Genomic DNA, 23622 nt, shown 5'->3' with positions numbered 1-23622 from the left:
TTATTAGAGCTATTGACTCCTGGGATGTGGAGAGAAAAGACCGTCTGGACAGGATGTGAGTGACTGAGATTTCTCCTGGAGGTGAGCTCCAGCCATGCAGAAGAGCTGCCATGGAGCCCCCCAGCAGAAGAAATTCTGCAAGAGGATTTCTTTCTTTGTATTAAGGGACTCACAACACCTCCTCTCTCCCCAAATCCCTGAGAGCATTCCCCACATATGGGGAAACAGAGGGCCCTGTGGGAAGGTGCCTTCCTCACCCTAGGGAAGGTCCTTTAAATCTTCACTGACAGTAGAGGGTAACATCTGTTCTCCACACAGCCTGGTTTGAAGCCATTTCTTTGGTCTCCTCTGTCCAGTTTGTTGTTTTCAAAGCATTCTCTCACAATAGTTTCAAGCAAACAAAACAGAAGATTTAAACTGCAATGAGCAATGTTTTCTTTTCTAAGGCCTTTCATGCTTCTTAAGGAGGGGTTGTCTGAATTAAATGCCATTAGAAGCCCCAGCAGATAAACATACGATATTTATCAGTGTTGTAACATTTCAAGTGATTTTTTAAATATCTCCTTACAGATTCAAGGCTATTTATTTTTAAATAGTTCTGTTTCTTATCTAAACCCATTAGGATGTTCATCTTGTTTTCAGTAGTGTGCTTCTGGAGGAAAGTGGATGTGAGCTTTCATTTTTACAAGGCCCTATAAATATCTACTCTACAGACCTCAAATGGGAGACATCCATTTGTGAATCTTCGTCCTCCTTTGGTTTGCTATTGAATAAGTGCCATAGTCTCCAGCACAGCATTCTTTGTTAGCTGCTCAGTGCTATCCTTGCTTGAAAGACAATTAGAACAATGACTTGAAAACAGAGTCAACATGGGAAAACTGGTAATATTTTCAGATATTTTCCTAGCTATTTTTAATCCATATTGTAAAAAGCCTTTTCTAAATCTTCAGGTGTCAGGCCTTAGAAAGCAACTGAAAGACCTGCTGAGAGAAAAATGTTTACTCCGTTTGCAGATGCTTTATCTTACTGTAGAGTCCTAGTGCAGAATTCATTTTTAAAAGTAAGGCCAAAACTTGTACTGCTGTAGTCCCACCATCTTGAGCAGAGGGCAGTGCAAAATTAAACCACGTGGGAGAGCTGAGAAGTAGGACAACCCGTTCCTCAACTGTTCATGTAAGCAGGACTGACCATAAAATGACATAACTCCAAACGTTCAGCTACTGCCCCAAACCATGCTGAGCGACAGTTGCCTAGCCCGTTGTTTTTCATTAATAACTGCCTTTTTGCCCCAAGTTTGAGAAGTGACCAGCTTCCCTGCCTCCCACACAACATAAATAATGTTTGCCTGAATTCTGTGAATTGTATGCATGTGAGTAGTTGCTCATAGGCAGGTGCTGAGGTAGAGAGATGTCCCTCTTTCCCTCTCTGCTTTCAACAGTGAACATCAATTTATCACATCTGTGACTGCTGCGAGAGAGGCTAAGGCCACTGTTCTACCAGCAGTTTAGCATGACATATGCCACCACTTCTACCAAAGGAGAAAGAAGCTGCTTAAGCGATCTCTTTCTCGCCCTTACAGCACCAGCTGCCTTATGTCTCCAGAAGTGCCGTGCAATCACACAGTGGTCCTGGTTAAAGCTAGCCAGAAATATAATTAGCTTTAGCCTAGTTTAATTCTCAACTCTTGTTCGCTATGCAGTCATACAAATGCTTATGCCAGCATATGGAAAAGGCAGCACAAACCCAAGAATGACTGGCTGGCAGGACCGGGTGTATACGTTGTCTTCTTTGGTGTCAGCCTTGCCTCATGTTTGCTTGAGTTAACTGTTGAACCAGGCTTAATCAGGAGGCAATGTGGGGTGATGCCACTCTGGAAGTTGGTACCGTGGCAGTTCACCTGTAAAGAAATGTCAGGGGATATTTGGCTTAGCTCTGCTCAGAAGCTGTGGGGAGCTGAAATATCAGGAGACATAGGTCAAACAACCATGCTTTACCTATTTGTGTGGATGAGGTGAAATCACCCTGTGAAACAAGCACGTTTCTCTGTTGAAATGGTGCTGTAAGATCTTTTGGAACATCAGAGATAGCACCTTATTCAGATGGGATATGTGTGAATGAGGATCCTCTAAAAACTACTGTTTCATATTGCTTGTAAATACAAGCAGATGTTGCTGTCACAAATTACCCTTTTTCTTGGAAAAACGTGAGGCTGGAAGCTTCCACTAGAGAAAAATCAGCAAAGACCCTGGGGTAGTGAAGGCTGCAGAGGTGAAATACAGGTACAGGCACTGATCCCATGCAGTAATCCAGTCTGTCCTAGAAGAGCATTCCTGTGGACAAGAAGGAATCTTGTCTCTGCATTTGGATCTCTCTGGCACTTAGCAAGAAAGTTGGATGTGGGGCAGCGAGTTACTCTTCACGGAACAAAGCTATGTAAGTGGCTGAAGGGCAAGAAGCAAGAAAAGTGATTTTTTGTCTCATTCTTTTATCTGGTAGTGATGGAAGGGCAGGGAGACTTCCTGGGATTTGATTGACTGACAGAAGGAACAAGCTTTTTTATTCATATGATGTCTAAACTATTTTGCCTTTGATATACGATGACAGTCCTTTGGTAATCTTGAAATAATACTTTAAATCATATTTTTCTTGATTTAGTCTCTCCTCATAAATCAATTCTCCTCAAATGAAAGGTTGAGGAATGTTTTCTTTTGTTGAAAACTGAAGTATTGTTTTACTTGCTTAATTTTTTGGAATCCTTTGAGCTTTGTAGTATTCTAAGTAGGACAAAAGATATTTTTGCTCGTTAGAGAGCAAACCAAACTGAATATAAGTGTCTTTCTGCACTTCTTTTCTGTCTTTCAAGGAAAATGTATATCCTAAACAATCAGGCTAGCATTAAAATTTATGCAGTGGTTTCTCTCTGAGAAGAGATTTTTGTGACTCCAAGATGTTCTAAAATAGTCCCTTTTTAATCACTTAAGTATAAGTTTTAATACTTCATATGTTTTTTTGCTTCTCAGGCATAGATCCCATGTTGCAAGCTATAAGCAACTCGTGGTCACACTAGTGTAAGGCAAGCTCCCCCTTCTTATTCGCTAGGAAAGGGGAGAAAAAGACTTGAGCTGGCTGACTGAAGAACTGGAAGCCTGTTACCAGCCCTAGGAGAAAGATCCTCAGGAAAAAGGGCTGAGCAATGAATTTACAAAAAGGTTCAGGAAAGCTATTAAATCTGCTTGTTCAAAATTTCCTGCCCTGCTTTGTAGAAAATAGATACAGAGAGGGATATTTACATTAAAGAGAGAGGGGAGGTGGGTTCTCTGAATGTTAATCATCCCAATTTACTCTGACTCAAATAAAATTTCCTCCTTACCTTTTGGAAACAGTACACACTGCTGTCATGACAGGCATAAATACAAAAGGGCTCTATGGATATTTAATGGTTTATTATATCATCCTTATAAACCAGTTACTGAGACTAACAGCAGATTGCAGCTGCTATACAGCTTTCTCAGCAATTAAAAATCAGAGAAGTGCTATAATGCAAGAAGTCTTCAAGGACAGGAATTCTGGGCTGGATGGTTAAGTTTTGAGCTGCACTAGTTATAGTCCTCATGTAGGTTAGAAACAAGAAATGAGAAAATTACAGAAGGAAGAAAAAGCAAAGTGATAAACTGGGGGAAATTTTATTTATCACACTCTCAAGTTTCCATTTGGTTTTCTTGTTACTACAAGCCTTTTTTTAACCAGCTAGAGTTGAATATTTAATTCAAGCTAATTATTTAGTTCATATCTTCTGTTATCTATTATGTATAATCAAATCCTGGAAATGAAGGTCTTGAATCATCTGTTGCTGGAGAAGAATTTTTCACTCTCTCTGACACTGTCAGTAGCACAGTCAGAGCTCAGGCAGAGACATTACGATGTAGAATCTCCACATTATGTGCAAGTGTCTCATTTTCCAGTTGTTGGTTACAGGAAAGAACAGCTTTCCCACCTCCGTACTGAAATTCTGACCCATTGTTTCCATGTCTTTTGTACAAACACCTGAAAACAAAACATTTCAGAAATATTGAAGCAGTTTTTCCTAAATATTAGCAAAATAAGCTGCTTCCACTTCCCAAAATATTTTTGACATTTTTAAAAGACATCTGTTTTGACATCTCTGAATTATTTTTTTATATATATTTTCTATTTGGCCAAAACTGAGTGTTGATTTCTACTCAAATTCAGAAGTAATTTTTGCTGCAAATTACCATGATACAAGTGTGATGTGAGGTGTCTGACTCTCATCTCTCACAGTGTTCACAGACATGTGGCAGTGGTGTCCAGAAGCGAGACACACTTTGTAAGCAGCGCCTGGCAGATGGAAGCCTGTTAGAGTTGCCAGAAACCTTCTGCTCCATGCCAAGGCCAGTTGCCCAACAAGAATGCAAAAATGAGGATTGTCCCAATGAGTGGCTTCTCTCTGACTGGACACAGGTATGCTATTTGTATGCATAAGTATTGTGCTGTCTTGGTGATGAAGTTCCACAGTCACTTGGGATAGAGGAGCCAAATGAGCTCAAACTGTACAAAGCATGTTATGCCCAGTTTTGCCCTGTAATCTGTCCTTATCATCCTGGTAGGTGATGTGATCACTAGCTCAATGTTCATTTTTGGAGACTGCCTCCACAGGTGTGTTTTAGCCATTCAGCTAAATTATTAAAGACCTCTCTTCTGACATAAGCACAAGCCATGCTCAATAAATCCCTGCCACCGCCCATGCCTATGTTTATGTTCAACCAAGGCATCAACAAAGAGCAATCTTTACTCCCCCAAACTAAATGCTTTTTCTTCCCAAAGTCTGGCTGTTCAGACGTCAATAACCTTTTCCTCTTGGGGCCACTCCAACCTTTCCCTATGATACAGAGAAGAGAAGGGAGTGATTCCTGCAGTCTGCTATAGGCACATAATTACAGACACCAAGCCTCTTTCATTCTAGGACACTGCTTTTGTGATGTTAGCTAGCTACTTCCTTCTGTCAATTTAGGGATGGCAAAAAACCTCACTCTACTGAAGGCTCTTCCACTTCCCCATGCTCCCTTTCTGACCCCATATAGCTTAAGAAAAATTCCCTTTATGTTTATGACAGTATAACGGAAAATAGAATTTAACTTTTTAACACCAGTAAACATGAAAATTATTCCCCATCTTGCAATGTCTGCCACCGCTCTCCGTGGAAAGAGGTGGAAATTCTCTTAATTGTGAAAGAAACACTGGTCATCTAGTGGAGTTGTCCCACTTGAACCCTTCATATGTTGATCTATCTTGACACTTCACACAGCTAAGTGGATGTCCTCGTGAAGTCTGCTGCTAGGAGACACATAGCTGTTCTGGCAGTGAAGATGGTAATTCCATTCATAGTCTATCCTCCTTCACAAGGAGTTGCTACATGGTTTATATTGACATCCATACAACTCACATTTCTGCGTATTGGTACTTATAAAATCAAATCTGACTTCACTCTCTCCTCCCCATTTCACTTGAAGGATGCCATGTTTTAGCTCTTCTTACCCTTAGTGGGTTTTCTCCCTCTTACTTCATCTCCAATTCCCATTACCGCGTGTCCACCTGCATGTAATGGAAATGCATGTGTATCTGTGCTACCAACTTTACAGCACTCAGCCCACTTTCCAGCACCTTTCCAGACTGCTGCCTGGATCCCCGTGCAATGCACTGCCTGTATTATCACATTCTGTGATGCTCTATACGTAAATATGAGATAAAATATACATGCTGAATTCCATTAACAATGCTCACCTGTGCATCAAGCATGGTAGTCCGATATCAGAAGGTTTATACTCTTTTGTGTAAGCCCTGTGTGGTAACTACCAGGCTGAGATAACTCACTGGTATCTGAAACACTTATCCTCTTATTATTTCCAATAGATCTGCAACAGTAAAGTTCAAAGATTAAGTTTAGGCCAGATTTTAGCAGAACAGGATATATCTGTGAAGTGCAAAACAATCTGGTCTGCTCTTGACTATGAGCAGGAGTTTTTCCAGCCGGCAGACACAGACATATAGAAACAAAGTGCAAAGACAAGCTTTATACTGTAGCACAGTACCATTAAAATAAGGGACACCATGTGAGAGAAAAAAGTGCTAAGGGAGAGTGGGAAGATTCAGTGTCCCAAAGGACAGAAAATACCTGATATTTCATGTCCCTATTGTGCCTGCTGTGTTTGTAACTGAATGGCCAGGTGCTGCTCTGCGTTATTCCACTGCGACATTTTGAAAGCTGTAACTTATCTTACTGTGGTATGAGTATGCAATGTGGTAATGGGAGGTGAAGGGGTGTGTGTGACAGGGAACGCTCTTTTGCATTTAATAGACTTTGTTCCTAATGTTTTTTGTTGTGTTCCTAGTGTTCAGTGAGCTGTGGAGAGGGCACCCAGAGTCGAAATGCCATTTGCAGAAAGATGCTGAAAACTGGGGGTTTTGTCATCATCAATTCCTCACTGTGCACACCTTTGCCATTCTCATCCTTGATCAGGCCCTGTGTGCTAGGCATCTGTGCAAGTAAGTGGAAAGGATGCTTGAGAATATCTGAGGAAAGCAGACATCAATGTCCATCACTAAGAAATCCATACTCTCACCTGCTTCACAACCTTCTCTTGCACTAGGGTTACTTGGTCTTGCAGAGCAGCTGTCTGTGAATAAGCATGCTTTGTTCAGCAATAAGGCAAGTCAGTGGACAGGAGCTATAAATTTTACTGTTGGAGCTGGGTCTGAGCCAACGCAATGGAAGGGAGCTACTAGTTTCTGGAAGTACTGGTTCAAAATTCTGACCCAAATCTAGATCTAAATTTCACTACTGGAATGTAGAGGCTCAAAGATACAGCACAGCAGCCTGAGGGCAGGTGCAAATAAACTCTCTGCTAGAACACCTGCAAGGAAAATGATTGGTGAGGGATTTTGTGGAAGATAATTTAAAAACATATTATTTCATTATGTCACAGTACCCTCTATGACCTGGGATTTCTAATGAAACAGGCAACACAAGTTAGATGTGTTTCATGTTGGTATTTCATGCATTGGTTGTTGCCCTTCACAAAAGCAGTAGTCTCCCTGTATGCTCTTCCACAGCTTGCAGTGAGCCAACTGGATATGAGAAAGTTCAAAAGACAGCCTAGCTTCAGCTTAAAGCTGACTACGAACTCTGAAACTGCTAAATATTGGATAAGTCAGGGAAAAAAAGATCTGACAATCAGAACCAAAGCTGGGATGAAATTTTAGATGATATTTACTATTAATATACTTATGATGTTTTATTTAGTTTTTCATAACGAAGACCTCTGTCATAGAGATCTGGAAACTGGAAGGTCACACTGAACTCCTTTAACAGTACACTTTAATTTCACTTAGCACTGAAGAACTTTAATAGTACTTACTGTCTTTTTAAGCCTAGTCCAGACAGTTTTGTTCTGTTCAGTGTTACCCTCTGAGGTAGCAGCACTTTCACTCTTCCTTACCACTGTGAGCTGCAAGATCATGCTGCCTTTGAGGGTTTGGACAGTAAACAGTTGTCTTTTCAATATTAAGCAACAATCTTCGTTTAAATACTTTAACAACAAGAACTACATTTCCACTCAAGTTTTCTCCCTCCCATAAAGTTTTTGTCCCTGGCTCTTTGGTTTCTGCATGTATTCTGGGTGGGACTACTTCCGCATTCCTAAAGTTGCCTTGTTATTCTTCTTATTTTAATTGCTTCAACTCAACATTGAGCAGCTGGTGGCCAGTTTCTCCCATTACTGTCTTATGGTACAAATGCTGCCAGCACCAAAGTAAACTGCTTGTTTTTTCATGTTATCACATACTAATAGTATTAATAATATTCTAGGGCACAACAGGCCAGCTAATAAGCAAAGCCCCCATATTATGGCCATAAAGAAAGTTTACATCCAGACAAGGAAGCAGAAAAAGCTACACTTTACCGTGGGTGGGTATGCCTACCTGCTGCCCAAAACCTCTGTTATTCTCCGATGCCCCACAAGGAGGTTCTGGAAATCAATGATCACTTGGGGGAAGGATGACAAGAGACTTGTCAGCTCAGCTCATATCACCATTGCACCTTATGGGTACATGAAAATCCATCATTTGAAGCCTTCAGACACTGGAACATACACCTGTACAGCAGGGCCAGCCCAGGAGCATTTTGTAATTAAACTAATTGGAAGCAACAAGAAGATCATTGCTGGGCAGCCAACTGGTATTAGGGAGGAAGAGGCTGTGAGAAAGGCCAGCTTAAATGAAGCCTTGCGAACAGAAGAGAAACACATCAGTGGGATTATCTTCAATGGGAGCAAGGCTGAAAAGCGAGGCCACCTTGCTGACTCCAGCAGGTGGTATGACCATATTGTCTCAAGGCTGCTACAGCACAGAGGCTGGCCAGGGGAAAATCTGGGGTCCTGGGAAGCCCAGGAGTCCACAGAGAGAAACACATCCTCAGAGGAGGACCAGAGCTGGGAGTATAGCCTGCCTTTTTCTATGGTCACAGAGCAGAAACGCTTGGATGATATTATAAGGAATTTGTCTCAACAGCCTGAGGAGCTTAAAGAGGTCTACACTGAGCAGCTCGTTGTGCAGCTTGCTCACGAGGTTTTCAAGAGCCATTTGGAGAACCAGGAATCTGTCCTTAAAGCATCAAAGCAAAGACTAGCTTCAACCTCAGCGGAGTACCCTCTCCACAGACATGTTTCTGGATTTACCAGCTCCTTGAGGACATCATCTGCTGAAGCATTTCTTCCCACCTCTGTAGACCTAGAAAATGGCTTGCGCAGACCTCATCAAAAGCCTGCCATCCTCCGGAAGATTTCAGCAGCACAACAGCTTTCTGCTTCAGAAGTTGTTACCCACCTGGGACAGACAGTGGTCCTAGCCAGTGGCACACTGAGCGTGCTGCTTCATTGCGAAGCGGTGGGAAACCCAAAGCCCACTATCGCCTGGGCTAAGAATGGAGAAGAGGTGAAATACAATGATAGGTAAAACATATTGTTTAACTTTTAAGAAAATAATTGATATTTTGACTCTTCAGTTGCCATGTTTTACTGCCTGTCAGTCCCATGGACAAAACCATATTTTGCTGTAGTCTGGTTTCATAGCAGAAAGAAGGGCTAACACATGTGAAGTGGTAAATAGGGCACTGTAAATCTTCAGCAAGGTCTGGATGCTGAGTCAGTCTGGTGTGGCAAACAGGAGCTTTACTTCTGTTTAAATAAGCAAAAAGAAGGGTTTGTAAAGTACTAAAGAAGGTAAGTGCTTAATGTAGTAAACGGAGCATTCCACATCTGCAGGCTGGCAGCCTTATTGCACTTTCCCATCTGAAGGTGGAGGTTTCTGCTATAAAGATTGGTTTTGAGATATGAAAACTGATTATTGATCATTACTATTACTCTTACCCACTGTTGGAGATATGAATTGCATTGGCAGCCAGTCACAAGCGGTGTCCTCCGGGGCTCAGCATTGGGGCCAGTCTTGTCTAATATCTTTATCAATGATCTGGATGACAGGATTGAGTGCTCCCTCAGTAAGTTTGCAGATGACACCAAATTGGGTGGGAGTGTTGATCTGCTCAAGGGTAGCAAGGCTTTGCAGAGGGGTCTGGACAGGCTCGATCAATGGGCTGAGGCCAATTGTATGAGGTTCAACAAGGCCAAGTGCTGGGTCCTGCACTTGGGTCACAACAACCCCAGGCACCACTACAGGCTTGGGGATGAGTGGCTGGAAAGCTGTGTGGCAGAAAAGGACCTGGGGGTGCTGGTCGACAGCCAGCCGAACATGAGCCAGCAGTGTGCCCAGGTGGCCAAGAAGGCCAACAGCATCCTGGCCTGTATCACAAATAGTGTGAGCAGCAGGAGCAGGGAAGCGATTGTCCCCCTGTGCTCGGTGCTGGTGAGGCCGCACCTCAAATGCTGTGTTCAGCTTTGGGCCCCTCACTGCAAGAAATACATTGAGTTGCAGGAGTGTGTCCAGAGAAGGGCAACGAAGCTGGTGAGTGGCCTGCAGAACAAGGAGGAGCGGCTGAGGGAACTGGGGTTTAGTCTGGAGAGGAGGAGGCTGAGGGGGGAGACCTTATCGCTCTCTACAACTACCCAAAAGGAGGCTGTAGTGAGGTGGGTGTTGGTCTCTTCTCCCAAGGAACAAGCGATAGGACAAGAGGATATGGCCTCACGTTGCACCAGGAGAAGTTTAGACTGGACATTAGGAAAAATTTCTTTACTGAAAGAATGGTCAAACATTGGAACAGGCTGCCCAGGGAAATGGCAGAGTCACCATCCCTGGAGTTATTTAAAAGACTCAAACGAGGCACTTAGTGACATGGTTTAGTGGTAGACTCGGCAGTGTTAGGTTAATGGTTGGTCTTGATGATCTTAAAGGTCTTTTCCAACCTAAATTATTCTATGATTCTGTGATTCTCACAGGGTCCAGCAGGATCTGTCTGATATGGTTGTGGTAGCAGAAGATGGAGGAAGTGAGGCTTCTGCCTTCCACATATCTATCTGTGTGTAAAACTACCCCAGGATAAACCTCAGGGGGCATTGCAATCATCATTCCCTGTGTATGTTCTGATAGAGTCTGGAAACTGTGGAACCATACTTCATGGCTATTTGCAGCTATGCTGTCATATCCACATTAGTTTTCTGATGTGAGTTGGTGCATCCTTATCTGTTCAAACTCCAGTGTACTGATCCCAAGGTGTAGCCTGGGAACTTGAGTAGCAAAATGCTTTTGTCAGCATACCACAGACATGATGCTGGTTTTGCCTGAGGTAGTCTTTATGAGCCTATCGCTCCCTGTTACTTGTTTGTGTGCAAGAGCACACAAAGAGACTATTTTCAATGATATATGCTTAACTGTGTTGATAAAATTCATTTTTCTCATGTGTACACTTGAGATATTATATTTTGATTCTGTTCTGTGAGAAAGTGGTGTATAAAGGTAGGCAGAGAGTGTAAGAGGCAGTTATATTAAGAAACATGGTACAACAAAGCAGTCCAGAGATCTGCTAGCAGATCTTTCTGCACGAAATACTGACCTCAGTTAAGACATCTGAATTTAGTCATAAGGTCAGCATGGAAAATCAGGAAAGATGGAGTCACGGTAAAAATTAATTTCCAGTATGGTGCCTGTGGACCATCCAGCGAAGTCTTGATTTAGGCAAAATTGCTCCTTCTGCATAGTTATACAATTAGTTTATTAGCCCCTTTCTCGTTTTGGCAACTGAATCACTCCAAAGTAATTTTTTTCTCTAATGTACTGAATTTCCTGGGTTTTGTCTCCCTTTCTCTGTCTGAATGCTAGTAAGTACATTAGGTTTCACACAAAAAATGGTAACTTTTGCAGGGGGAGGGGACACTAAGAGCAAGAATGTATCTCTTGTGGAAATCAAATGCAGTCTTAATCAAGACTTGGGCCTGTAGTACCCCTTTATTTGGCAATATTCCTGTGAAAATATCTTCGTGGCCCCCCAAAAAGTTTCATATATAGATTTTCATTGCTGGTGGTTACATCCTGTTGGAATTATGACATTAAGGGATTTTTTTTCTCTACTTGAAGTGACTATGGTATGCTTGAAGGGAATGGAAGTTACATAAAGTCCATGTGTGGTTAATGCTGGACACCATACTCCTGAGAAAATTAGAAGTTTATCTGACACCGTATAAGCAGTCATGATGTAGCAACAGGCAGATACATTTAGCTGACAATAAAACAGTCTTACAATTCCTGAAATTTTAGTTCAGATTTTTTTTTTTTTTTCCATTTTATAGTGCATTTCAACTCTTTTTTTCCATTCAGTTTGGCTAAAATAGCATTAAATGCTGTGTTGTATTTCTGAATTATCAGGCTAATATGTGTGCTCAAAATGTCTATCAGAGTTTATTTGCCAGTTAGTAGCACTATTCATTGACAATTCTTCTTTAAATGTTAAGGCAGTTTCCACTTTATGAAGTTCCTTTTGTACTCATCACTTATGGTTCCTCCATGGTGGTGGCTGGGGGAGGAAATGAGCAGTGCTGTGGGCTTCAGAGATACTCAACATCTGTAACTTTAGAGTTAATGGAAGTTTAGAAATCATGGTGCATAAAAAAATTGAGTTGTGGATGTTTTGCTGGGTTTCTAACAGCAGTATTCTGTTTTTGGCTCAGAATGCTCTTGCTGGCTGCCAATCAGCTGGGTAAACGAAAGCCACAGTTTAACCAATTTCACAGTGTACTGCTGTACGCTGCAAGGCCACCTGCATGCAGTGGTGATTGGTATACTTGAGCTGTCTTTCAGGTCTGCACCTTGTCGTCTTCATACTTTGCCAGCCACCGAATGGAGAAAAGAAACCAATTTTCCAGCCCACCTCTGTCTTAATGGGAATAGGAAAGTTAATATAGATGGACCTTCCTATACCAGTATCAAAAAGAGACACTCTTGGTGAGGAAGGTCAGAGAGTTGTGCTGAAGTCTGTCAGCTCATGCCATACTGAGTATACTTGAGATTCCTGGTTTGTATTGTGATTTTTGAAGTGTAGGATGCTGGTTTTAGTTTGAGTGATAGCTATCTATATTGTGTATTACCAAATACTGAGATAAAGGCACTCAATTTCCTATATTGTGGCCATGGATTTTATCTGGACCAGTGATGTAGCAACAAATTCCCTCTTTCCGTGAGCTGTTCCATCCACCTAAAAATATTTATGACTCCTTCTACACAGCTCCACTTGCAAAAATCAATTTCTTTAACTTTAGTCTAGGTACTGTAACAAAAAGATATAATACAGGCCCAAAAAAAAAGTGTTGGTTTTCAGTTACTCGACAGAATGAAAACATATGACACAAAAAGCTGAAGCAGTTGAAAATATCTGTGTGGTTCCAGTAAAAGATCCTTGACTTGAGTCTGCATGTTCAGCCTGAGTGCATACTCTCTCTGAGTGTCCATACTCTCTCCTAAGGTTAAAATGTCTGGTTAACACTACCATGCATTCAGAGCCTGCTAGTATCTGTACAAAAACCTGGAGATTTTTGTAAATGATGCAAAAGGTTTTGTTTCAAAGAAAATTCAGATTAACTTCCTTAGGAATCAACTTCAAAAGTGAAAAATCTTCGAGGGATTTAGGCATTTTTAATAAGCTTTCCAACTATGCTGTCCTGTTAATCACTGGGAACCCGTTGGTACTGGATAATTCAACTTTTCTAAAACAGAAATGTATTTTATAAATGGACATGAAGCAGAATGTAAACAATAGGTGATACAGAATCAGGTCTTTGCGAGGTGCCATCTGAATAGTCACTGATACAGGTCCTGTAAAATACATTTTTGTCTTGGAGACAATGCAGTGTGGAGCAACTGAGATGATACTGATTAAACATTAAGCTGTGTTATTTTAAGTCCATAAATGAGATTCTGAAGACATGCTGCTGACAGAAAGAATTGCTACAGATGGTATTTTTTTTCACCACTAACAAGCAATTCAATACCTAACAAAAATAGCAATCTATGAACAAATAGGGAATCCAGCCAAAATCATTCTATACAAAGAGGGATAATAAAAGATCTGCTTTCAAGAAAATGAGCTATGCCAAATTGTGACACACAAATGACATAAAGAATTATCAAAGAGGACATTAGTTTTGTTTCTAGGAAAGGACATTAAAACTTGAGTTGAAAACATGAGAAGATGGAGCTGCATTGGAGTTTATTCTTTTTTAAAGGCAGGCACCTACCTGGCCTATTTCTATTTCTAAAAATATGTGTGCTGGATCTGTGACTTAAACTGACAAAGAGAGATTTACATCAGCAGAGTTGGTTAACAAACAAATTATGATCCCTTGTGTTTTACAAGGTGCAGTATTGAGCAAGTTCTTTCCTCGGCCTGAAGGTGACAGACTTTTCTAAAAACATTTTTTAGGGGAGTGTGTCAGTTTCACATAGGACTGAGTGATCAGCTACATACTATATTTGCACACACGCAGGCAGAATACGCACAATCTTTAACTATTATATGCTAACATAATTTGGGACAAATTCTGAAACTCTTAATGAATTCTGTGTAGAGATTGAACCAGTCCAGTGTTAAACTAAAAAATTTACATGTGAGATACTGATGCATGCTAACACTAGTTTTGTAAGTACAGAAATTTGTTAGTTGCTGGCACTGTTAGCAGTGGCTAACTAGAAGTCTGCCCTGTTTATGACTAAGTGGCAAGAAAGAAAATATCCTTGAAAGCAGAAGTGGGGAGGGAATTCTTTCAACCATTGGCAGTTTTTGCTGTTCAAGTAAAGATGCAATATAAAAATTATTAATGTTTATTTTGCAAACGTGAATTTTTCTAGGCACTTGCAAAACTTGGTTGACAAAACGCAGGTTTCCTTTTATTACTAATTATTATTATTATTATTACTCAAAAAAGGTCAAAAAAAATTTTAACTTTGAATTTTTTTGTATAATAGATTTTGATGGGTGGTCCTAATCTGGTTTGTTTTAGAGATCTACCACCCACAGTGTCACGCAAGATCCAGTATCTGCTCCTTTTTGGTCCATGAGACAACAGTTTTCATTGGCGGGGTGGGAATGGAAAGAAACTCATCAATTCCAGCATCTGTGAGCAGACTTTTATGCATGTGTTTTACAGGCGTATCCCTCCCTCACTTTCACCCTTGTCACTGTCAATCACAGCCTCAACTAAGAGTCTACATACAACAGCTGCTGAAAGTTGCTGATGAGAAAAGTAATTTATGATTAGGTTTTATCAACAGTTTCAGCTGGAAAATTAAGAGAAAGGAACAATAGTCACAAAATACACTGTGCTGAAAATAAGAGTACATAAGCATCAACAAGAGCCCGTGGATGGAATTCTTGCTTAAACAGGTATACATCAGGACCTGATACAGTTACAGCACTGCAAAACCAGACTGCAAAAGCAGCAGTTCGTAAGAGTTCTAAGGCCACATTCATCCCGTTTAGCCATGGGCAGTACACTGAGATCACAGCAGGCTCCTCTTACTGGCAGAGGAAAGACAGTTGGTTCAGCCCAAGGAGGAGCTGAGTATTCCTCTCTGTCTTCACTATTAGGGGAGCAAAAAAAAAAACCTGCTGAGTTTGTACAAAGTGCATAGCAACCAAAGAATTTGGAGCCTGTTTCAGAACCTCTGTGGTTCGCTTCACTTCTTTCTGCCTAGTTTCAGCAGGTTGAATGATTTTTGCCTTGCAATAATTTGTCTTTTTCTTTACTGCTGCTACTCCTACTTTGTAGAACTGAGAGACAGGGAGGCTAGGTAACTCATTCAGTATCATACAGGAAATGACGGAGCAGAGGAGGAGGTTTTACAAACCATGGGTAGATGTCCTAAGTACTCAGACATCTTTCTATAGTAGACATATCAGCAGTAGAAGAACTGGGAATGAGATTAAAATTTAATTGAAGTAATCACAGGTCGCAGTCTCAATGTAAGACTTAAAATTTTGTAATATATTTTAAAGTATTATCTAAAGGCCTGAACTGTAAAAAAAAAAAAAAAAAATCTAAATCTGAAAAAATCCCAGTAAAAGTATCATTGCTCACACGAGATAAGAAACCATTACATCTTTCTTTCTACTTTTCTACAGGATGCTACTTCAGCCTGATGACTCCTTGCAGATTCTAGCACCTGTGGAAGCTGATGTGGGTTTTTATGCTTGCAATGCATCCAATGCCCTGGGATCTGACTCTGTCTCCATTGCTGTCACTCTAGCAGGTAATAGTTCACTGTGGTTGCAGGATGGTCCCTGCCACCTGTATGATTCTGGACAGGTATTGTTTGTGGGGGAATAGATGGCTATGGATGCTGGATGGTCAAGGTGGGTCACAGAGGTACACTGGTGTAAACATAGGGTGCGAACTCTGGAAGACTCTGAGACATAGTCCAACTTTCAGACAGTTCACAAGACTTGTGGATTTCTGCAAGAGATCAGTGCTTTTTCTCACTTGCTGCATCTGACATGCTCTCAAGACAGTGCTCATCCTGGTTATTCACAGCCTGTATGGGCAGTGCAGTCTGAGCCTCCCAATTTGTATGCGACATCTTAAATCCATCCCTGATCGGGTCAAGTTTAACAGAGTGATTGAAGGATTTATTCAGAGGTATTTTAGGCAAGCCTGAAACATACCAGAGCTTAAGAGCTAGCCCCTTGCAGGATCAAGCCCTGTATCATAATCAATCCATTGTGGCACAAGCGTGGCTGACACTATTTCAATTGCTGGCAAATACAGATTCACAAAAAATTAACTTTTATGTTTATGTTTCTCTAGCAGAAGTTGAGTTCTAAAGCAGGCTAAATATCCTTTGTTAGTTTAGATTTCAGTTCTAAAGAGAACTCACCCAAATAAAAGCCGAGGGAAATGGGCGGTAATGCATGAATCCATCTTCTTCAGGGTTCATTGGTAGGCGATGTCAGAAGGCTCACAACCAAGTGAGGAAAGACAGAGCAGCAAATGTGAATGAGAAGCTGTTGAGTAAGATGAAAGGACAGAGACAGCTAAGGACTGTGACGAGGTAGGGAGGTCTTAGAGAAGGAGGATCCTATTTATCACAAAGGCAAAAGGAATCACATTAGGAATGCTAGAAAGCTTATTGATTTTTCAGACCTCTCCATTTCACTTGTCCAGAATGTGGAAGCATTTGAAGGCCTCCAATGTGTGGACAGTGACCATCAGCTGCCAATGTATCAATATATGATTAGAGGAAGGAATAGTGTTGAATAGCTTGAGTTTTTTACACCAAACACAGAGAAAATTTTAGGTAAGGTGGCCATAAAGAAAATCTAAGAATGCAGAAATGACCAGCAGTGAAACTCTGATGATCATTAAAACAACTGGAAAGAGACCTCATCTGTCCCTTAGAAGGAGAACAACTGAATCCCCCAGAGACGAAAAGGAAGATCTGCATCAGAGCTACAGATCACATGTGGGCAAAAACAAAGAGACTGGTCCTTTTTACACTACTGCAGATCAGGAATATCTTTGTGAAATTCCAGTCAGCAGGGCAGTAACCCTCTTGTGCTGCACAACCAAGAAGCTGAACATAAGGTTCAAAAATCACCAGTCGAAACTGCTATTCTGTCCATATTGCTCCAGTTAGTTTAAAAGCCATAGTCTTTGTACAATGTGTGTTGTGGAGACAATTTTGTGTGAAGCTATAGAAAAATAAATTGAGCATTAGGTGCACATGTGGCACAGGAAGGCTATTTGCTTTTTAATTATTATAATTAATTATCAAGGCTGTAGTTTGACCTTTTTAGATAAAACAATATTCATGCATCCTAGACTCAAGCTGAACTCTGTTTAGGAACTGGTATACATCCAAGGCAAAGAGCTGAACATCTTATAAAATGAGGCCATAAATATCAAATTGAGGTACTGAGCAGTTTTTGGAACAAAGCAACAAACCTTTTGGCATAATGGAAGTACTTTCTCCAAAAAAAAACTAGAAACCTGAGTCCATCTTTAGAGGAATCAGGAGTGGGCCTGAAAGGTTATTTCATTGAAGAATTTTCTGATCAGTTTAACACATGCATGGAAAAAAAGTCAGTGGAATATGCTTCCATTTTTCTCAATGGTTTGCTACTCATTTATGAGTTGAACTGCTAACAGATTTTTAATCTTTTGATGAAGTTGTGGAAACCAGGTAAGGGGAAAAAAAGGCTGATGTATAGCTGAAGAATTATTTTCTTTTCTTTAGACTTTGCCACCAAGCATCAAAACTTTTGCAGATACTTTAACAATAAAATGTAGTATTTTAGTTTGCTATTTTTAGGCATTAAAAGCACCAAGATAAAAATAAAATAATAAAAAACAAATCAAAAAACCCCAACATATATATATTTATTATTATTTTATAAAAGTAAAAACAAACAAAAAAACCCTGATATGACAGGAATTCCAAATGAAAGGCATCTTTTAAAGGCCCTGGAAATATAGCTATATGGAGCAATTAAGTTTTCAGGACTCTCCATGAGCTCAATGAAACCAAATTCTTTTTCTCACCTCCATCTTTTCTTCCCTGGTCACGTCCAGATTAACACACAAATGAAGCCAGTGGTAGACATTAGCCTAAAACTGCAGCTTCTGGAGGTAAATGATGATATCTGAACATGTTTTTTATCTGTACTCCATTTATTTAAAGCGGAAAAAAATGTGTTTATAGATTTTTGGATAAGGATGAGTTTGAAAATACAACACTGAGTCAAAAACACCCAAGTCCCATACCATTTGAACAACTGTTGACATATTCTGCCCCTCTTGCCAACATCCTGCCTGCAGAGCACTTTGGCTGAGACAAGGGACTGCCTTAACTCAGCTCTGTCAGCTCTGCTTCTTCACTTTCATATCTCAGAAGAGCTAAGCCTGAGTATCTCTGAACTGTTTTGTGTCATGTGGGCATGCCTTTCACTACCCCTACAAAAGGAGCTGCAGAAGGTTCCTCAAGCCCCTGAAGGATAATTCCATAGCTAATCCCACACAGACAGGCACAACAGCAGAGGAATACCTTGACCCACTTGCTTGTTGTCACCGATGTGGGAAGCACATTGAAAACAATTTGAAAAGTTTGTTGCAGGCAAAGCAGGTATCTTTGTTAGAGATAAAAAATATTAACGCATAGTACTGTTGCTATAGGCTTTAGATGAAACAAAACAGGTTATCTGACAGAAAGGAGTTTGTTTATGTCTGTCATCTTCTTATGCTAGCCATTATGAAAAAAATTCCTGGTTATGGGCCAGTCTTCCCAATCCCAGTGTTTCCACTGTAGCTTAAAGAATACATGATCGATGTGTAGAAACAGCTTGCATGTTGCTCTAAACTTCATGTACTATTAATGTGCCTGCAGCTGTCACTCAGGCCTCTTTTGCCTATGTTTTGCCTTTGGCAAAGGGTGGCATTTTGGTTGCAGTGCAGGCAAATATCTTGCTGCAGCTGCAATTGTACTGCTGTTTATTGATTCAGCTGGTTCTCGTGTGTGAACGTATGTCTTTAATGCTATTCTGCCTCTGCTCTAACTATACTTTTTCTTTTTCTGAGACAGTTTTTCCCATGGAATTTGGTGACACTGTAATATTATATAGAGCAAGTGGCCTCATAGTCCAGCATTTTTCCTTTATCCACTTGTCCTGTGTAGGTACTTCCACAGTGTCCTAGGCCATTTGTCCCATGTGATTCCAGTATGCTTGGTCTGATAAGCTGTGGTGCTTCTTTTATACAGGAAAGCCACTGATAAAGGCATCAAGATCTACTGTGATCAACACTGAATTGCCTGCTGTCACTGTTGATATTGGAAGCACAGTGAAAACAATCCAGAGAGCAAATGTTACCATTAGCTGCCAGGTTGCAGGTGAGAAATTACTCGGTCTCCCATGCACGTGCCTTCGGCTCTGAATTTCTCTGAGGTTATTTGCTAAATTGGTGTCTCCAGGTGCAGGTGAGTGAAACTGAAAGGATTCCCTAGGACTCAGGCAAGCTTCGTTGCTTCCATTGGTTCTTAGCATAGAAATTTTCCTCCTTTTATCAATACCAACAAGAAAAGTAAGGTGGCTTAAGAAAACCGGTCTGGGACAATACGATAGTCATCTTTGTTAGAAATACACTGTATGATGTGAATACAACAAAACTGATACACATTCCTACCAGTTGGGGAGGTTTGGTGAGAATATACAAGTATTGATTAACTCGTTTCCTCATTAAATGGTGTTTCAAAGTCCACTCTGGTTAGTTCCTTCTTTTCCTGCCAACCTCTGTCTTTTCAAATTAAGGGCATGTTAGGACACTCTTTTTTCTGATTTTTTCTTTTTTCATCTTGGGAGTGCAGGAATTCAAAGGAATTCTGCTGAAACAGGGTTTTCCCTGAAACTCTTTTCCAGCCGAAGACTGAATGGTCCTCAGTCTTACACCGGCAGTTTGACTCTTTCCAGTGGTGACCGAAAAAAGGTTGACCTTATCTGTGCGTTGCAGTCCTACGCTGTTGGTGGGAATGGTGTTGGTATGGGGAGGAGGGGTGAGGGAAGAGACACAGCTGTGAAATCTCTAAAGACTCAGGGCCAGGCTTTTGATTCATTAAACTCTCATGCATAGTATGAGGGGGAATGGGATGGGAAGGGAGAAGCTTATAAAACACAAAGTGAGCCATGCTGACTGTTACACAAATGTCTGCAGTGGAGACTTCTATGAAGTCCCTTAGACCCTTGCTTTAGTTTCTTGTCCCTAGCAGCTGCTTCAGATGACTAAATAAGCATCTGCACTGCAAATACACAAATGTCCTGCTTTTTTTAAGCTTCCTGCTCACTTTAAGCACTTAGTGATTGTCAGTTTTTCTTCTTCAAGTGCTGCCAACCACAACCCTATGCAAATTATTAGGTGAAAAGTATTTGGCTCAGGTTTCACTCTTTGGTCATGTCCTTTAGAAAAGCCTGCACAACATCTATGCAAACACTAGGCTGGGATTCCAGTTCATTAATTACTCTCAGTGGGATTAATGAAAGAAAAATACAGCATCATTTTTCCTAGTGGTTCATGAAGGAGTAAATTCAGTAATTCTATTACCTTCTCAACATAGAAATTAGGCACTCTCTTGCAATCAGGCTGATGTCCAGTCTTTCAAGAAAGAAGGAGATGAAAGTTGTCCTCTTTTTGCCCAGGCCCATGCATGGCCACCTGCACTGACAGTGTGTGAAAGAGACTAAGTATTATACTATCATAAATTATTTTGGATTTCGCTCTCTGTGTTCTCTCAGCTGCAGATGGGGAGGCCTTCCACAGGTGTAGACAGTGATTGCTGATTTAAGAAGTGCAGCCATTTCCCTAAAGAAATCATGAAAAGAACAGGATGTGGCTGAGCAAAGTTGCCACAGTTCTTATGGCATTAGAAAACTATGGGAGGGCAATCACCATCTTCTCTCCCACAAGAAGGCTTTTTGCTATCTAGTAACATTACTGTATATTGGATTCTTCTGCGATACAGAAGAAATTTCCTTAAATCGTACTTTTCTTCGTGGCTCTTTATCTTTTGCTACTGCCTCTGCAGAAAATGTCAACTATGTTTGACACCAGAGATGAATACTGTTTAAATTATGATAAAGTCACAAACCACAAGCTGTAATATTACACAGGGAATAAGAGAGTGATTAGTGAGGGCAGAAATATTTTATAGGCACTGGAATCCTATTTTCATACAAAAGCTGTTAATAATTCAACAGCCATTTAAAAAAAGCTACATATGGGAAGAGATCCAGGAACAGAGTGATTTCTCTCAGCTGTCTCACCTATGCCTGGAAAATACACCATCTCATAAAACCTGTTAAAGAACATGACAATAAATATAATTTTCCTTCTAATTTAAGCACTAATTTTTTTGGTTTAGCGTCAGAGGCTTGATTATTCAACCTTTTAATATATTTTTTATTATTCTGCTTCGAACTATCAGTTCCAAAGATAAAAGCAACATGTACCATTTCTTCAGTCAGCAAACGTGTCATATCCTAGTGATTTCCTCAGAGTAGATGAACTTTACAGCTATGTAGTTGGCCAAATTTTCTCAGAAGGCATTGACAGTGAAATGGCCATCAAATCATAGTAAGTTAATGTGCAATGGCTAATGCAATAACAGGTGATAATAAGAAAGAAACCAGTGTGAGAATGAAATGAACATAATTAGAAAGCAAACTAACATACCCAGAAATCACGTGGAGACTTACCTAGCTGAAAAAATTCTTCACACGGTTTTGTAAAGCCATAGTCTTTTTCCTTCTTGTTCTTTTCCTTTAGTCTTTTCAGGATGCCCTGAGCCAGCACAGCAACTGAGAGTTCTTCCAGATCAGAATTTTGTGCCTGTTAATCTCATCATTATAAGCTGCGTTGCTATCACTGTGCTGTATAGTCTGTAGTATAGGACCATGCCTGTATTAGATCTTGATGTGTTGGCTCATATAACGACACATATTTACTGAGAGTCAGTAGGACAGCAGAATAAATATTTATAAGAGAAATGCTAAGTATAAGGATCACTTAAGACATTTTCTAAAGCTGCTTTTGCTGCCAAGGGACAGAAGCATACACTTGCTGCTAACAGGTGTTGATAAGCCTGGAGAAGGTTTCTTAAAAACAAGAGATAATGAAAGAGAACATTACCCAAGTCTAGAGAGTAATTTTATATTGCTCTTCAGCTTCTTATGAAAGGCATAGAACTGTCAAAATCTGAGTTGAAATTTATAGATATTATCTGTAAGACAGGGGAAACCAAAATCATTCTGGATGCATTAGAGTTTAATTGCCTCCTGATAGGAATTATATCGGGCTGAAACTCTCTATTTTGGTTATACCACAAAGAGGGTGTTGTGGTTTTCTTCGAGCTTGAAACCCCGTTTTATTTCACTGGACATAACTTCACCATTTTGTCTACAGAGGTGAAAGAATTTTTTTAAAATACATTTAGGTGATTGTGGTCAATCCCAGACTTCTCCACAACTAATCGTAAGGGAACTCCCACCCAAAAGTGACTCAGGAGTCTTGCAGATGCATGTGACATCGAGCTGGAGAATTTACTACAAGTTTCAGAACACCAGCAGCATTTCTGCTGTGAGCAATTTGATTGCTATGGGCAACTTCACTTCCAAATGGAATGCAGGAGCAATTTGGATCACATCAGTATCACTAGGAAGCTTTCTGTTGACTTATATTGGGCAGATATTCATTCAGATACCAGAAGCCTCAATTAACCTGGCTCAAGCTGTTATTGAAAATATAGTTGGACTTGAAAGGAGGAACCAATTTAAAAAATCTAGTTCTTAGGGCATTTCTCCATTATATCCTTCAGGCCACAAGACTTCAGAGGCATCTGTCTGCAAAGTGTCACGTACCATTAGTCAAAGTTCAGTCAGAACACGTTTGGAACAGTGACTTAAAATACATTACCAGCCTGTCCTGGTTATCCTTGTCTCTCTCCTGCTTCAACTTGCATCTTTTTCAACTCTCCTAAACAGTCCTTTCCTCTGTATTTCACCTATAGGCTGGAGGTTATATTTTTCTAGTTCTTAACTTTCTTTACAACCCATATTTTTTCATCAGGTAAACCAGATTCTGACGTGCAAGTCACTACTTCAAGAATATTGTGGCACTGGAAACAAATCACCACTGCTAGATCCTTATATTGCTATGTTTCTTTTCCCCAAAAGTTTATGGTTTAGCAAAATTATCTTGATTGGCGTGCTGAGTTCTGCTTGCTACATATCCCAGATAGTCTTTTTGTGCAGGATACATGCATAGTGTTGGAGGGGAATCATGGAATCACATAGAACGGTCGGCGTTTGAAGGGACCTCTGGAGTTCATCTAGTCCAACCCCCCTGCTAAAGCAGGTTCACCCAGAGCAGGTTGCACAGGATCACATCCAGGCAGGTTTTGAATATCTCCAGGGAAGGAGACTCCATAACCTCCATGGGCAGCCTGTTCCAGTGCTCTGCCACCTTCAAAGGAAGGAAGTTTTTCCTCATGTTCAGGTGGAACTTCCTGTGCTCTGGTTTGTGCCTGTTGCCCCTTGTCCTGTCACTGGGCACCACTGAAAATAGTCTGGCT

At 40.6% G+C, this 23622-nt stretch overlaps 1 protein-coding gene across 1 annotated transcript in view; it reads left to right on the top strand.

Moving 5' to 3' along the window:
- ADAMTSL1 (ADAMTS like 1) overlaps nt 1–23622 on the top strand; it is a 459478-nt gene that overhangs the window by 403203 nt on the left and 32653 nt on the right. The window contains exons 18-22 of the mRNA XM_086479436.1: nt 4300–4479; nt 6408–6561; nt 7883–9023; nt 15635–15762; nt 19264–19392. Coding sequence (XP_086335562.1) covers nt 4300–4479; nt 6408–6561; nt 7883–9023; nt 15635–15762; nt 19264–19392 — 1732 coding nt within the window. The remainder of the gene's footprint in view (nt 1–4299; nt 4480–6407; nt 6562–7882; nt 9024–15634; nt 15763–19263; nt 19393–23622) is intronic.

Source organism: Leptosomus discolor, chromosome Z (assembly GCF_034619465.1).
Source record: "Leptosomus discolor isolate bLepDis1 chromosome Z, bLepDis1.hap2, whole genome shotgun sequence".
In the NCBI taxonomy this organism is placed as follows: domain Eukaryota; kingdom Metazoa; phylum Chordata; class Aves; order Leptosomiformes; family Leptosomidae; genus Leptosomus; species Leptosomus discolor.
This window is presented reverse-complemented; position numbering and strand designations above follow the sequence as displayed.